Raw genomic sequence first — 17,374 nt, 5'->3', positions numbered from 1 at the left:
GCTCTGGTTGCTTGGCATTGTTGTACATATGGGGTCTCGAGCCCCTTCAAGCTCTTCCAGTCCTTTCTCTGATTCCTTCGACGGGGGTCCTGGTCTCAGTTCAGTGGTTTGCTGCTGGCATTCGCCTCTGTGTTTGCTGTATTCTGGCTGTGTCTCTCAGGAGCGATCTACATCCGGCTCCTGTTGGTCTGCACTTCTTTGCTTCATCCATCTTGTCTAATTGGATGGCTGTATATGCATGGGCCACATGTGGGGCAGGCTCTGAATGGGTGTTCCTTCTGTGTCTGTTTTAATCTTTGCCTCTCTATTCCCTGCCAAGGGTATTCTTGTTCCCCTTTTAAAGAAGGAGTGAAGCATTGACATTTTGGTCATCCGTCTTGAGTTTCATTTGTTCTGTGCATCTAGGGCAATTCAAGCATTTGGGCTAATAGCCACTTATCAATGAGTGCATACCATGTGTGTTTTTCTGTGATTGGGTTACCTCACTCAGGATGATATTTTCCAGTTCCAACCATTTGCCTACGAATTTCATAAAGTCATTGTTTTTGATAGCTGAGTAATATTCCATTGTGTAGATGTACCACATTTTCTTTATCCATTCCTCTGTTGAAGGGCATCTGGGTTCTTTCCAGCTTCTGGCTATTATAAATAAGGCTGCGATGAACATAGTGGAGCACGTGTCTTTTTTATATGTTGGGGCATCTTTTGGGTATATGCCCAAGAGAGGCATAGCTGGGTCCTCGGGTAGTTGAATGTCCAATTTTCCGAGGAACTGATCTCCAGACTGATTTCCAGAATGGTTGTACCAGTCTGCAATCCCACCAGCAAGGGAGGAGTGTTCCTTTTTCTCCACATCCTCGCCAGCATTTGCTGTCACCTGAGTTTTTGATCTTAGCCATTCTCACTGGTGTGATGTGAAATCTCAGGGTTGTTTTGATTTGCATTTCTAATGCAATGACTAAAGATGTTGAACATTTCTTTAGGTGTTTCTCAGCCATTTGGCATTGTTCAGCTGTGAATTCTTTGTTTAGCTCTGAACTCCATTTTTTTAATAGGGTTATTTGTCTCCCTGCAGTCTAACTTTGTAAGTTCTTTCTATATTTTGGATAGAAGCCCTCTATCAGTTGTAGGATTGGTAAATCCTTTTCCCAATCTGTTGGTTGTCGTTTTGTCCTAACAACAGTGTCCTTTGCCTTACAGAAGCTTTGCAGTTTTATGAGATCCCATTTGTCGATTCTTCATCTTAGAGCATAAGCCATTGGTGTTTTGTTCAGGAAACTCTCTCCAGTGCCCATGTGTTCCAGATGCTTCCCTAGTTTTTCTTCTATTAGTTTGAGTGTGTCTGGTTTGATGTGGAGGTCCTTGATCCACTTGGACTTAAGCTTTGTACAGGGTGATAAGCATGGATCGATCTGCATTCTTCTACATGCTGACCTCCAGTTGAACCAGCACCAATTGATGAAAATGCTATCTTTTTTCCATTTGATGGTTTTGGCTCCTTTGTCAAAAATCAAGTGCCCATAGGTGTGTGGGTTCCTTTCTGGGTCTTCAATTCTATTCCACTGGTCTATCTGACTGTCTCTGTACCAATACCATACAGTTTTTATCACTATTGCTCTGTAAAACTGGTTGAGTTCAGGGATACTGATTCCCCCAGAAGTCTTTTTTATCTTTGAGGATAGTTTTAGCTATCCTGGGTTTTTTGCTATTCCAGATGAACTTGCAAATTGTTCTGTCTAACTCTTTGAAGAATTGGATTGGTATTTTGATGGTGATTGCATTGAATCTGTAGATCGCTTTTGGTAAAATGAACATTTTTACTATTAATCCTGCAGATCCATGAGCATGGGAGATCTTTCCATCCTCTGAGGTCTTCTTCAATTTCTTTCTTCAGAGTCTTGAAGTTCTTACTGTACAGATCTTTTACTTGCTTGGTTAAAGTCACACCGAGGTACTTTATATTATTTGGGACTATGATGAAGCGTGTCGTTTCCCTAATTTCTTTCTCGCCTTGTTTATCTTTTGTGTAGAGGAAGGCTACTGATTTATTTGAGTTAATTTTATACCCAGCCACTTTGCTGAAGTTGTTTATCAGCTTTAGTAGTTCTCTGGTGGAACTTTTGGGATCACTTAAATATACTATCATATCATCTGCAAATAGTGATATTTTGACTTCTTCTTTTCCGATCTGTATCCCCTTGACCTCCTTTTGTTGTCTGATTGCTCTGGCTAGAACTTCAAGAACTATATTGAAAAAGTAGGGAGAGAGTGGGCAGCCTTGTCTAGTCCCTGATTTTAGTGGGATTGCTTCAAATTTCTCTCCATTTAGTTTAATGTTAGCAACTGGTTTGCTGTATATGGCTTTTACTATGTTTAGGTATGGGCCTTCAATTCCTATTCTTTCCAGGACTTTTATCATGAAGGGATGTTGAATTTCGTCAAATGCTTTCTCAGCATCTAATGAAATGATCATGTGGTTTTGTTCCTTCAGTTTGTTTATATAATGGATCACGTTGATAGTTTTCCGTATATTAAACCACCCCTGCATGCCTGGGATGAAGCCTACCTGATCATGGTGGATGATTGTTTTGATGTGCTCTTGGATTCGGTTTGCCAGAATTTTATTGAGTATTTTTTCGTCGATATTCATAAGAGAAATTGGTCTGAAGTTCTCTTTCTTTGTTGGGTCTTTGTGTGGTTTAGGTATAAGAGTAATTGTGGCTTCAAAGAAGGAATTCTGTAGTGCTCCATCAGTTTCAATTTTGTGGAATAGTTCGGATAGTATTGGTATGAGGTTTTCTATGAAGGTCTGATAGAATTCTGCACTAAACCCATCTGGACCTGGGCTCTTTTTGGTTGGGAGACCTTTAATGACTGCTTCTATTTCCTTAGGAGTTATGGGGTTGTTTAACTGGTTTATCTGTTCCTGATTTAACTTCAGTACCTGGTATCTGTCTAGGAAATTGTCCGTTTCCTGCAGATTTTCAAGTTTTGTTGAATATAGGCTTTTATAGTAAGATCTGATGATTTCTTGATTTTCCTCTGATTCTGTAGTTATGTCTCCCTTTTCATTTCTGATTTTGTTAATGTGGACACACTCTCTATGTCCTCTCGTTAGTCTGGCTAAGGGTTTATCTATCCTGTTGATTTTCTCAAAGAACCAACTTTTGGTTCTGTTGACTCTTTCTATGGTCCTTTTTGTTTCTACTTGGTTGATTTCAGCTCTGAGTTTGATTATTTCCTGCCTTCTACTCCTCCTGGGTGTATTTGCTTCTTTTTGTTCTAGAGCTTTTAGGTGTGCTGTCAAGCTGCTGACATATGCTCTCCTGTTTCTTTCTGCGGGCACTCAGAGCTATGAGTTTTCCTCTTAGCACAGCTTTCATTGTGTCCCATAAGTTTGGGTATGTTTTACCTTCATTTTCATTAAATTCTAAGAAGTCTTTAATTTCTTTCTCTACTTGTTCCTTGACCAGGTTATCATTGAGTAGAGCATTGTTCAACTTCCACGTATATATGGGCATTCTTCCCTTATTGTTATTGAAGACCAGCTTTAGGCTGTGGGGGTCCGATAGCACACATGGGATTATTTCTATCTTTCTGTACCTGTTGAGGCCCGTTTTTTGACCAATTATATGGTCAATTTTGGAGAAAGTACCATGAGGAGCTGAGAAGAAGGTATATCCTTTTGCTTTAGGATAGAATGTTCTATAAATATCTGTTAAGTCCATTTGGTTCATGACTTCTCTTAGTCTGTCTACGTCTCTGTTTAATTTCTGTTTCCATGATCTGTCCATTGATGAGAGTGGGTTGTTGAAATCTCCTACTATTATTGTGTGTGGTTCAATGTGTGTTTTGAGCTTGAGTAAGGTTTCTTTTATGTATGTAGGTGCCCTTGTATTTGGGGCATAGATATTTAGGATTGAGAGGTCATCTTGGTGGGTTTTTCCTTTGATGAATATGAAGTGTCCTTCTGTATCTTTTTTGATGACTTTTAGTTGAAAATTGATTTTATTTGATATTAGAATGGCTACTCCAGCTTGCTTCTTCTGACCATTTGGTTGGAAAGTTGTTTTCCAGCCTTTCACACTGAGGTAGTGTCTGTCTTTGTCTCTGAGGTGTGTTTCCTGTAGGCAGCAGAATGCAGGGTCTTTTTATTGGGGAGTTGAGACCATTGATGTTGAGAGATATTAAGGAATAATGATTATTGCTTCCTGTTATATTCATATTTAGATGTGAGGTTATGTTTGTGTGCTTTTCTTCTCTTTGTTTTGTTGCCAAGACGATTAGTTTCTTGCTTTTTCTAGGGTGTAGCTTGCCTCCTTATGTTGGGCTTTACCATTTATTTTCCTTTGTAGCGCTGGATTTGTAGAAAGATATTGTGTAAATTTGGTTTTGTCATGCAATATCTTGGTTTCTCCATCTATGTTAATTGAGAGTTTTGCAGGATACAGTAACCTGGGCTGGCATTTGTGTTCTCTTAGGGTCTGTATGACATCTGTCCAGGATCTTCTGGCTTTCATAGTTTCTGGCGAAAAGTCTGTTGTGATTCTGATAGGTCTGCCTTTATATGTTACTTGAACTTTTTCCCTTACTGCTTTTAATATTCTTTCTTTATTTTGTGCGTTTGGTGTTTTGAGTATTATGTGACGGGAGGTGTTTCTATTCTGGTCCAATCCATTTGGAGTTCTGTAGGCTTCTTGTATGCCTATGGGTATCTCTTTTTTTAGGTTAGGGAAGTTTTCTTCTATGATTTTGTTGAAGATATTTACTGGTCCTTTGAGCTGGGAGTCTTCACTCTCTTCTATACCTATTATCCTTAGGTTTGATCTTCTCATTGAGTCCTGGATTTCCTGTATGTTTTAGCCCAGTAGCTTTTTCCGCTTTACATTATCTTTGACAGTTGAGTCAATGATTTCTATGGAATCTTCTGCTCCTGAGATTCTCTCTTCCATCTCTTGTATTCTGTTGGTGAAGCTCGTATCTACAGCTCCTTGTCTCTTCTTTTGGTTTTCTATATCCAGGGTTGTTTCCATGTGTTCTTTCTTGATTGCTTCCATTTCCATTTTTAATTCCTTCAACTGTTTGATCGTGTTTTCCTGGAATTCTTTCAGGGATTTTTGCGATTCCTCTCTGTAGGCTTCTACTTGTTTATTAATGTTTTCCTGTGTTTCTCTAAGGGAGTTCTTCACGTCTTTCTTGAAGTCCTCCAGCATCATGATCAAATATGATTTTGAAACTAGATCTTGCTTTTCTGGTGTGTTTGGATATTCGGTGTTTGCTTTGGTGGGAGAATTGGGCTCTGATGATGCCATGTAGTCTTGGTTTCTGTTGTTTGGGTTACTGCGCTTGCCTCTCGTCATCAGATTATCTCTAGTGTTACTTTGTTCTGCTATTTCTGACAGTGGCTAGACTGTCCTATAAGCCTGTGTGTCAGGGGTGCTGTAGACCTGTTTTCTTGTTTCCTTTCAGCCAGTTATGGGAACAGAGTGTTCTGCTTTTTGGCATGTAGTTTTTCCCATCTACAGGTCTTCAGCTGTTCCTGTGGGCCTGTGTCCTGAGTTCACCAGGCAGTTCGCTTGGAGCAGAAAAGTTGGTCTCACCTGTGGTCCCGAGGCTCAAGTTTGCTCGTGGGGTGTTGCTTATGAGCTCCCCGAGAGGGCAGCAACCAGGAGGACCTGCACCGTCCTTTCCGGGAGCCCCGGTGTATCAGAGTCCCAGATGGCATTTGGTGTTTTCCTCTGGAGTCAGAAATGTGGACAGAGTGTAGTCTCTTCTGGTTTCCCAGGTGTGTCTGCCTCTCTCAAGGTTTAGCTCTCCCTCCCACGGGATTTGGATGCAGAGAACTGTTTATTTGGTCAGTCCCTTCAGGTTCCAGTGGTGTCTCAGATGCGGGGGACCTGCTGCTCCTGTGCCCTTATCTATGGGAACCCAGAGGCCGTATACAGTTTCCTCTTGCGCCAGGGATGTGGGCAGGGGTGGGCAGTGTTGGTGGTTTCTTCTGCTCTGTGGTCTCAGGAGTGCCCACATGTCCGGGCGGTGAGGTCTCTCTCTCCCATGGGGTTTGGGAGCAGTGAGCTGCGGGCAGGGATCCGTGATGTAGGGAATCCTGCTAAAAACCGGTAGTGTCTGGTCCTAGAGGAATTTTGCCTCTGTGTGTCCTGAGGCCTCCAATCAGGTCGCTTGGAGCAGAGAAGTTGGTCTTACCTGTGGTCCCGAGGCTCAAGTTTGCTCGTAGGGTGTTGCTTATGAGCTCTCCGTGGAGGCGGCAACCAGGAAGACCTGCGTTGCCCTTTCCTTGAGCCCCCGTGCACCAGGATCCCAGTTGGCGTTTGGTGTTTTCCTCTGGAGTCAGAGATGTGGGCAGAGTGTAGTCTCTTCTGGTTTCCCAGGTGTGTCTGCCTCTCTGAAGGTTTAGCTCTCCCTCCCCCGGGATTTGGGTGCAGAGAACTGTTTATCCGGTCCTGTGTCATCCTTTAGAATGGAACCTTAAGCCTTACACACACATTTCATGTACTTACTGCTATTAATCTGTTCACAGTGATGCCAAGTCATTCTTTTGTTTTGATTTCTTGCCAGCACTGTAAACTCAAATCTAAAAGAGAGTCATTTTCCCAGGCCAATGTAGGTTTTCTCCTACATTTTCTTCTAGTAGTTTCTTTCGGGGTTTTATATTAAAATTTAGTCACCTTTAAAGGATTTTGTTTTTATCTAATGGTCCAATTTTAATATTTTCCCTATAGATACCCAATGTGTCTAATACTCTTTATTTAAGAGACTATTTCATTTCCCTTTCTTTATTCTTTGTGTAATTGTCATAAGCCAAAAGATAGTTGGTCTGTGTATATTCTTTCAAGCCAGTACCATACTGCTTTACCCATTGTTGCTTTGTAGTATACTCATCCTACAACATCTAGTATGATAAATATAGCGGGGTTTTGCTCATGATTATCTTATTCAGTTTGGTTATGTTCTGGCTAAATATAATATTCTATTCCTGTCATAAATGACAGTGGGTGTTTATTATGATGACTTCATTAATCCTACACAAGTACAATTCCAAAAGTAACTTCTAATTCTATTTTCCTTTTCTAGCTAAATATAAAAGTAACTGTTCTTGGACTTTGATTTGTTTTCAGTAATGTGGTACTTACATTTGTCTCTACTCTCTAGTTGTATTGTGCCTTTTCTTCCCTATTTTTCTATGTGGTCTTTTGTTTTGTCTTAATCAGGAACTTTGAAAGTTTTGATATTAATGCCTTTCCCAGTCACACCTTTTCAGAAACTACTCGTGTTTTTCTTTTCTTGCATTAAGTTAAGGTTATTATTTGTGATTCTGAATTTTAAACTGTGCTCAATTTGGTCAGTGTTGTTTTTTAATGATTTAAATTCAAATTTGCCTTTCTAATCATACCTGAACTACATTGATTTTGAAAATACTCTATCCATGTAAAATACATATGAGTTCACATGGGTGTCTAAAAACAAAAGAGTTGCTTAGAATTCTGAGGAACATAGGACAGCTGAAGTTTGTTCTGAATCTTATCACACATCACCGAGGATGATGTTCCTAGAAGTGCTATTCTGTGCTTTTTCTTCCTTTATGTCTGTTCTATGAACGTAATATGTTTGGGTTTGTGTTGTTGCTCCACTGCACCAATCAACAGTCTGAGCTTGGTCCTTCTGTGCTACTTGAACCACATACTTTTCCTAAGATAAGCGTTTCTCAGATATACTTGTCTCCATAGGGATGGAGCGGCCTACTATTGCTGCTCTGTTGACTGCCCACTTACTGGTACTAACTTCTCTTCTAACTTACTACTTCTCTAGGTTTAGTTTCATTGCTAACTAATTAGCGTTAGACTGCATGATTTCTAGATTTTTCCAGTTAAACCTTCTGTGAATATTAGTTCTTTTTCCAACTGATGAAAGAGCACAAATTTGTGTTTCATTTTCAGAAATTTCCCATATATTTCTTCCTCAGTTACTTAATGCTCAACAGAATTTAAAGAGCAAATCATACTTCCCCAAAGTTATAGGGTAACATGACAGTCCCTGAGTGGGTACTTGAACGTTGGAGAGTAGAGTATAGATGTGCTCTGGAGTAACATGCCGCTGCCTAACTTACATTTTCAGTTGACTGAGATCTACTGAAAATGAACAATTTAAATTATCTAGCTGAATTTTAATTCTTGTGGCTCTCTCATTTGTAATCTCCCAAGTGATTAGTATGCCTTTAAATGAAACCATGAATTGTGTACAATGTAATTTAATTTTTCATATTTAGATTGCAAACACTAACTATATACATAATTCATAGACATATGAGGCAAAGTGAATATAACAGTTTTCATTGTTTTTCCAAGATCATTGTATTGCAACACCCAAACAGTATTTATTTTTGTCTGTGTGCATAGAACATTTCCAAGTAATAGACCAGAAAAGGGGACATGAAATTACTGAAGCAGCTGATTCAAATTTTGTTCCTGCACTGTACTTCAGCAATAGAAGTAAGTCTAAGTCATATAATTAGGAAAGGCACAGACATTTTCTCATACAAAAATCTTGTCTAAAACACAAAAAGGTTGCCTAAGTTTCCCTAAGAATAGCGGTTTCCTTCGTTGATTGTATACTGATCCTTTACCCTGACTGCTGTCTGATGGTCAAATGGGGACTTGGGGTAACTAGAGAGTTGCCACAGTGAGGGTCATTCACAGATGACAGTTCAACTTGCTCAGATTCTTAAGTTGTTTTCTGAGTCCCAAAAAGTTTTCCTTGATTCTAAGGAAGAACGTGAAAACCTGAGTCTAGGACACCTGCACATCAAAGGGAATTTTAAGCAAAAGTCATTTAAACTCTGAGTAAATTGCCTTAATTATATAACATTAAATAGGATTTGAAAAAAGATTCCTCAGGGATGCCTAGCTTAGTTCAAGGATAAGCATAGCTTGGACTTAGAGGAACTATGTAAGAAACACAGTGCAGCTAAGGTCTCAGAAAGAGAAAGCAGTATGTTATAATAATATGGAGTACATCAGAGGTTACTCTTACTAAAGGACTCCACTGAAGAGTACTCGCTGGAATTGGCAATTCCTCGTTACTCCGTGCTCTAGGCAGCAGTAATGTGCTATGTCTCCGTGCTCTAGGTAGCAGTAATGTGCTATGTCTCTGTGTTCTAGATAGCAGTAATGTGCTATGTCTCTGTGTTCTAGGTAGCAGTAATGTGCTGTCTCCGTGCTCTAGGCAGCAGTAATGTGCTATGTCTCCATGCTCTAGGTGGCAGTAATGTGCTATGTCTCCGTGCTCTAGGTGGCAGTAATGTGCTATGTCTCCGTGCTCTAGGTAGCAGTAATGTGCTATGTCTCCGTGCTCTAGGTAGCAGTAATGTGCTATGTCTCCGTGTTCTAGATAGCAGTAATGTGCTATGTCTCTGTGTTCTAGGCAGCAGTAATGTGCTATGTCTCCGTGCTCTAGGCAGCAGTAATGTGCTATGTCTCCATGCTCTAGGTGGCAGTAATGTGCTATGTCTCCATGCTCTAGGTGGCAGTAATGTGCTATGTCTCCGTGCTCTAGGTAGCAGTAATGTGCTATGTCTCCGTGCTCTAGGTAGCAGTAATGTGCTATGTCTCCATGCTCTAGGCAGCAGTAATGTGCTATGTCTCCGTGCTCTAGGTAGCAGTAATGTGCTATGTCTCTGTGTTACAGGTAGCAGTAATGTGCTATGTCTCCATGCTCTAGGCAGCAGTAATGTGCTATGTCTCCGTGCTCTAGGTAGCAGTAATGTGCTATGTCTCCGTGTTCTAGGTAGCAGTAATGTGCTATGTCTCCGTGCTCTAGGTGGCAGTAATGTGCTATGTCTCCGTGCTCTAGGTGGCAGTAATGTGCTATGTCTCCGTGCTCTAGGCAGCAGTAATGTGCTATGTCTCCGTGTTCTAGGTAGCAGTAATGTGCTATGTCTCCGTGCTCTAGGTGGCAGTAATGTGCTATGTCTCCGTGCTCTAGGTAGCAGTAATGTGCTATGTCTCCATGCTCTAGGTGGTAGTGATGTGCTATGTCTCCATGCTCTAGGTGGTAGTGATGTGCTGTGCCTCTGTGCTCTAGAATTGGTAAAAATATCCTGTTGTTCCATGTTCTAGGTTGTCTCCCTCTTCTCCATTCTCTTATATTTTTTCTTTATGATTCCAAAATCAAGATGTCACTTTTTCTCAACTAAAGTGTCTTTATTCAAAGATTAATAGTCATTTTTTAGTTGTTAATGCCACCCATGTGCAAGAATCTTACCTGTTCCCTTCTTACTCAGAAAATCAGTACTACTGGTCCTGCTTCAGTAGGTGAAGCTTTAAGCCTTCACTGCCCTAGCTCGAAAATCTGAGCATGAATTTGAATACTTTCTACTTACATTTGAGAGGTTTTCATTTCCTCCCATTCTGTACAATCTCCTTCCTATAAACACTCTTCTTATCCCACCTCCAGTCTTTATCACTTCTCTAAACCCTGCACTGTTACTGAGTTTTAAATTCAGTGACTTTTCCACACTTGCCCCACTTTTCCTTCTGTAGCAAAGCTTCCATCTGCTATCAGTTCACACACCTCTCCTTTCACCTCTCCTTTCCAATGGCCGCCTTTGGTCCACTTACTGCCTTGTTTGCCTTCTTACCCTTCTGTATGTCTTAGTTGCCTTCACACTAATGATCATGCTAATAATCTTTTTCACCAATTGTTGCTTATACCTCATGTGGCTGAATCCAGTTGACACCTGAAGCTGTCAGTTGCTTCTAGCTGATGTGCCTCCAGCCCTTACATTGTATGTACATTTCTGGGTTCCCTGTGTGCTCTCAGGGGTGTATTTCATCATAGGGAACTGAACTCCCTTTGAGCAGAATGTCTGCATTTTTTTATCTCATAGTGTACCAGAGCACCTTGTAGACTGTTCTGTGCAGACATTTAGTGAGACCTGCTAACGTACATGTTCTATTTAATTCCATGGTTTAGCAGAGGAAACCATCAGTGTTCTAATGTACAATAATGTTATAATGTTATAATGTTGAAATCCCGATGCAAAGAAAAATATTTTTAAAATTTAGTTACTTTTAGAAAAAGGCATATTCTATTTTCAAAAAACCAAATGAGGTGTCTGGATGTGGTGGCATACACCTCAGTCAAGGTACTCAGGAAGTGGAGGCAGGAGGATTACCATGTTCATACAAGATTGGGCTGTTTAATGAGACCAGGCTGTTTGTCTGAAAGAAACAGACTACTCCCACAAGCAGTCTAAATGAAAACCAGTTTCTCACCCCAAATAGGTTGGCTGTGTGTCGTTTACTTCTAACACCCTTGTAATTTCTACACGAAATGATTGAAGTACATGAAACAAAATGTTTAGTGTTGAAGGATGGCATGCGCCTGAAGGATTTAGTGATTTTTCTTTTCCTTTATCACTCCTTTTAAGCCTAATCCTGGCACAGGCTACATAGTTATCAGAGCAGTGGTGAAACCTTCTGCAGACCTTAACATATTTTAGAGATGACAATCTGGGAATATTTCTGGAGCTACTAATTAGGTTCAATTTTTTTTTCAGGTTTCCTGAAATGCAGTTTTTCCAACAAGAAAATGTGAGAAAAATTCTTACAGATGTTCTGTTCTGCTATGCTAGAGAAAACGAGCAGTTGCTTTATAAACAGGTAATGAAAATGCCTCACAGGTGATCCTGTTGACTTGGAATATCCATACAGCTTGAGTGATGAGAGGACAATGGCGCAAACTTTGTTGTATCCAGAGTGAGGTTACAATGTTAAATAACCCATCTGCACAGTGAAGCTACCCAGCCCTCCTCCACATCCCCTCTTCCCGGCTTACAGACAGACCGTCTCCTGAGGGGTGTTCAGTCTTCCCTGTAAACTTACAGGGTTCACATATAAGCATCTTTGCAGCTAGGTTACTAATACAACTTTTTTAAGTCATGGTAAATGTTGTTAAGTGTAGCATTTGTTACAATGTGATGTCTTGTGACAAGTAATCTAATCCAGTGTTAACGTCCCTGTGAATAATTCCTGTAGCAGAACTAGAAGACTGTTCTGCAGTTTTAAAGTTTATACTTAGATTGTCTTGGACCCCTGACTTTTGATTCATTTCATTAACAAACAAATATAAATCATATTCATATAAATTCATATAAATCATTAAAAATAAAAATCATTTAACATATAAATGCATATAAAATTCATGTTTATTATGTTATACTAAAAATGCATATAGTTTGGTACTTTATTTTCCTAAGAATATATAAAATGAATATTCAAACTAAATTCAAGACAATCAAAAGTTACATCTAGTTGATGACTCCAAATTCTAGCTTAATAAAACAGAAAATAACTATGGAAAAGACAATATTCAACTGGAAATAAATTTTACAAAGTTCGTAAGCTACATGACGTTTGTCTTAAATTCTGTATTTGACACTGCTGTATATCTGTCTTTTGTTTTTACGTTCCAGCAGCCAAACCCAGAACGTATCGCAAGCTAGATGCTTACTTTACAATTGACACACCCAGCTTTATGTTCCTTACACCCTATCAATAGCTGTTTAGAATTGAAAATATACAGCTCATTCAAATGTCCGCAGACAAATTTAATAATAAAGTTATAGAAACTATATTAAAAAAACTATAAATGTTTTGAAGTACTAAAGCAGCAGCTGAACAAATAGGAAAATAGAAGCATGTTTTTCAAGGGAAAAGTTTAAGTACATATGTTTCTCCTTTCTAACTTAATGTATGATCTGAGTAATAACCCAAGATAAGTATCTCATTGAAACTTGCCATAGTCATTTCTCATGGGCAAACTAGCAGTAGGAACGAGTGAGTGTCTGGATTACAGCACTCACCTTTGGGTCGGTTCTGTTGGGTTCCCTTATCTCCATGTCCACATCTGTGCCATGTCCTGTTGTTTTTATTTACTGTGACTCCAGAGCACAGCTTGAACTCTAAAACAGAAACTTATCTTACATTGCTTTTGCTCAGGACTGCTTTGCCTATCTAGGGTCTTCTATACTTTTATATGAATTTTATGATTTTAATTTCTGCTTATATAAATAACAACATGGACATTTTGATAAAGATTACGTTGAATGTGTAAATTACTTTGGGGAGGAAAGTCATTTTTGCATTAGGAGTTCCACCAGTTTATGACCATAGTCAGCAGGTCTCTCTAGCTTCTAGTGTCTTCTTGAATCTCTTTCTTCAATTCTCTTTAGAAAAAGACAAAACTGAATCAAGGAAGTCTTTAATAATGCAAACAAGTTCCAGTACAGAGAAAATAATAAAACACCATGCTCCATCATTTAATGTATGTGAACTACTATAAATGTATGAAAGACTAGATAGGAATGTGGAAGATTATATTAAATAAGTTAAAACAAGCCTATCAATCACTGAATATAAAATTATTTCTATCTCCTACGTGGATCTCACTTCTAAAGATGTCGCTACCCCATCTACATGTTAAATTCCATAGACTTTTTTTTTCTTATGGAGAAATAATACCTTGCTCTAGAAGAACTGAATATTTAACTGTATCAAATTTAAAGGAAAAAAGCCTTCAGTTTCATCACAAGCTGTTAAAGCTATTATTTTGTACTAGGTGACACCCCGTTTAACATCGACCATATTGTTAATAGTTATGGGATTTTATTGAATTAATGAGACTGTTATCATGTAGGAGAGTGTCTTGCTGAGTTAATTGAAATTGCAGAGATTATATAAATGGTATTAATGAACTTTGACTGCCTAATGTCGCAGCTTTAATAAAGACTGCTTGGTGGGCTAAATGAACACAGGCAGATAAAAGAACAGGTTCAATTTTGTGAGCCTACAGGCTGTTGAAGAAAACTTTGTTACCTTCCTGTTCCCAGGCATGGGTTTGGAGTACAGAGACTGCTAAAGAGCATGCAGGGCAAAAGGCTTTCACCAAGCAGAAAGGCCACGGAGGGGATGGGCATACCATAGTACCCATTAAGAATACTGTTTCTCACATTGATGGCAAGTTGAATTGTGACTATTCTTGATGGATGTTTCTCTTCGAACGTTATATATATACATATATATATATATACACATACATATATATGTGTACGTATGTATGTATGTATACACACACACTTGTGTATTATATGTCAAAACCTCTCATCATGGAGCTTTGTTCTTCAACCACTTGCTTTAATTAGGCATGTTTTACTAATCTAAAATTGAGGGCAAACCTAGTAATTTTTCCTGGCTAGTGAGATGTCTCAGTAGTTAACAGCATTCATTGCTCTTGCAGGAGACCTGAGGCAGTTACTAACATCCACAGAGATGCTAAGAATTGTTCATAAACTCCCACTTCCATGAGATTTGGTACCATTTTCTGGCCTTTATGGTCACTGCACGTAATGAACAAGTATACATGCAGGCAAATCACTCACATGCAGAACATAAAGTAAATCTTAATAATTTCTCCTTCTCAGGTATTTGAGAAATTCAATATGGGTCTTATAGAACTAAATGTTTAGAGAGATGGTGCAACTGGCTGAGTGGCTGTTCTCCCAGAGGACCTGGCCCTGGGTACGATTACCATAGTAGCTCATAGACATCCACAACTTTTGCTCTCTTCAGGCTTCCATGAGTACCAGGCACATTCTTGGTACACAAATATGCATGCAACGAAAACACTTATATGCATAAAATAATATAATTTTTAAAATATTGTCATATAACTTTATTTATTGATTTGAGATATGATTTATTAATACTGTTTTAAATATCATGGCTCAACTTTCTGATAATATAAACATAATAATGTTATATCGTTCATTCAATATATAGATATATGTATATAATACCATAATATATATATATACATATACACATACATACACATACATATACATGCAATTATGCTGGGTCTCAAAGGATGTAAGGTTTCCTGTATATCATTTCATAATATCCTTAGAGAGATGATTCTCAGACATCATGTGTATACAAAATCCATGGATGCCTATGTCCTATTTGATCTGCTGTGATATTTGCACATGACTTATATTAATTCTCCCAAATACTCAAAGAAACCTCTATATTATTTGTAATAACTAATATAGTCTAAGTGTAAAAAGTCTATGTAAATAATTATTAAATTATGTTTAGAGAAAAATGATAAACAGGTTTAGTTTAGATACAAATCTTTAAATTATTTTCTACTGTTTTTGTGTATATAGATGAAAGTCTGTTTAATTATTTTATGTTCTGTGTGTACATGTTCCACATTTCAGGGAAGTAATGATTCAGAAGCTCACTCAGATGATTAATCTCAGTTAATCTCTATTATATTTTTTGAGACATGAACTTTCATTGAACCTGGAGCTGATTCCCAGGCACAAGTCCAGTATCCTCCTGTCTCTGTGTCCCCAGTGGAGGTATTATGTATGCATGCAGCAGCATAGAGGTTTTACATAGGTGTTGGAGGTCGGACTTGGGTCCTCATGCTTGTACAAGAAGAACTTTACTGACTGACCCATCACCTCAGCCTCCCACTTGGTACTACTTTCAATCCATTAGTATTCAGGCCACAGATGTAGAAAATGGATGTAGAGGACTGAATAGATACACATACTTAGGCCCACATCTTATAACTTAGCCATTTTAATGTTCACTTTAAAATGTGACTCTCTTGCTAATTAACAAAGACCCAGAGAAGTTAGGGACAAACCTACTTTATTAATTATTGTGTCCCCAACACACTTGGCAGTTGTCATTACAATAATTAAATGACAGATGATATTTGAACAGTTGAGACATTTAGAAAGGGAAGTGCCAAAGAAACTAAACAGTCAACAATACTTAAATAAGAATAAATAAAATACTTTAGATATTTAAATAAGAAATCCATAAATATATAAAAGTAATTTCCTTTTTAAGTTAATTTTTCATATTTTGAGAATTTCGTATGTGGGTACTATATTTACATCATTTCCACCTCTCCCTTTCCTCCATCCGAATCGTCTTGTGTCCCTTCCACTCCTTTCAAATTTATGATTTGTTCTTATTTGCTATTGTTCTATATATGCACATTGCATATACACCACATGCAGGGTTTATTCAGTGATGCTCCTATGTATGTAGACTGACCATTTGGGATTGGATAAACTATAAAGGACTCATTCCCACAGAAAACCGATTCTCCTTCTCATTGATTGCCTATGGCTTCTCATCTGTGGGTACACATCAGCATGTCAAATGATAGTTTGATTATGTGTGCCTCACTTAGGCAACCATATCATTGAGATTTCATGAGTGCATCATCCTTGTTACGTTTAGGAGATTCTCAAGACAGCAAGCAGCATATCCTCTCGTTCTAGCAATCTTCTCACCCACTTTTCCTTAGCTGTCAGGCTTGCACTGTAGATGTACCAAATGCATTTGTACAGCTCCAGTCATTTGGTCCCTGATGTTTGATCAGGTGAGAATTACTGAACTGAACTCAGAAATGAGAATTGAGGCTTCCTTGATGGTGGATGGTTATAAGGATACACATGAATTCAACACAAATTACATTGGTTTCAGAAAAGGGAACAACTAGGGTCTGTGACCACTCCAACCACAGTTGGTTGACTAGGTTCCAGTAAAGGGTATGAGTTCCCTCCTATTGAGGAGCCTTAAGTCCAATTGGATGAGTGTTGTTGATCTCCAAGATATAACTAACACTGCTCGATCTTAGGGGATATCTTGCGAGAGTGGTCATTATTGTAGTTTGCAACTTCAAATCTGGGGAAAACTATTGATTGCTTTTCTCACTTCATAGCTTGTACCTTCCAACACTATGACTATCAGAGAAGTCACTTCCAGCTCAAGTCCACCAAGTCCTCTGTCCACAGTGTGTAAGGTTTTAAGCAATAAGGAGCTATAGCAATAGTATGTGCTCTTTGGACAATCTCTTTCACTTACCTGACAACTTGAAAGGAAGATTTGCATACATGCCACTGTAGTTTTCAGTTATATAATCGGTGGCACTTGGGGAAAGCGTTATTTCACACATGTTGTATAACTCTTAACACACACACACACACACACAATTATACATTCACTTTATGTAAACTTATGAGATACTATATTTCCTCTATGGTCTTTTCAAACACTCATAGTGTTACATACCTCATCTCCCTGTGCCCCTGACCTACCCCCCTTACCCAGTTAATGTCCCATATCTGTTTTTTCTCATTTCCTCCTTCATAACACCTAACTCCTCTTAGCTCTCTCTCTAGAGGTCCTTTTTCTCCCTATCTTCTCCTCTGTTGGAGCCTGTCTACTTTTGTGACTTTAGTCATTACAAGTTATATTCTTTTTTTATT

At 38.7% G+C, this 17,374-nt stretch overlaps 1 protein-coding gene across 19 annotated transcripts in view; it reads left to right on the top strand.

Moving 5' to 3' along the window:
* Positions 1 to 17,374, top strand: part of Tbc1d5 (TBC1 domain family, member 5) — a 516,940-nt gene that overhangs the window by 259,645 nt on the left and 239,921 nt on the right. For 18 of the 19 annotated variants that reach the window (XR_010054624.1, XR_005488952.2, XM_063267576.1 and 15 more), the window contains one exon: positions 11,576 to 11,678. Coding sequence is in view for 17 of the 19 variants with exons in the window: in XM_063267576.1 (XP_063123646.1) it covers positions 11,576 to 11,678 (103 nt within the window). In the remaining 2 variants the exon portion in view is untranslated. Of the gene's footprint in view, positions 1 to 8,414; positions 8,508 to 11,575; positions 11,679 to 17,374 lie in introns of those variants that run through there. The other variant, XM_039084057.2, reaches the window with a different exon arrangement.

The sequence above is a fragment of the Rattus norvegicus genome, chromosome 9 (assembly GCF_036323735.1).
Source record: "Rattus norvegicus strain BN/NHsdMcwi chromosome 9, GRCr8, whole genome shotgun sequence".
NCBI classification, from domain to species: Eukaryota; Metazoa; Chordata; class Mammalia; order Rodentia; family Muridae; genus Rattus; species Rattus norvegicus.
The sequence above is the reverse complement of the archived record's forward strand: the minus strand, read 5'-3'. Positions and strand labels throughout refer to the sequence as shown.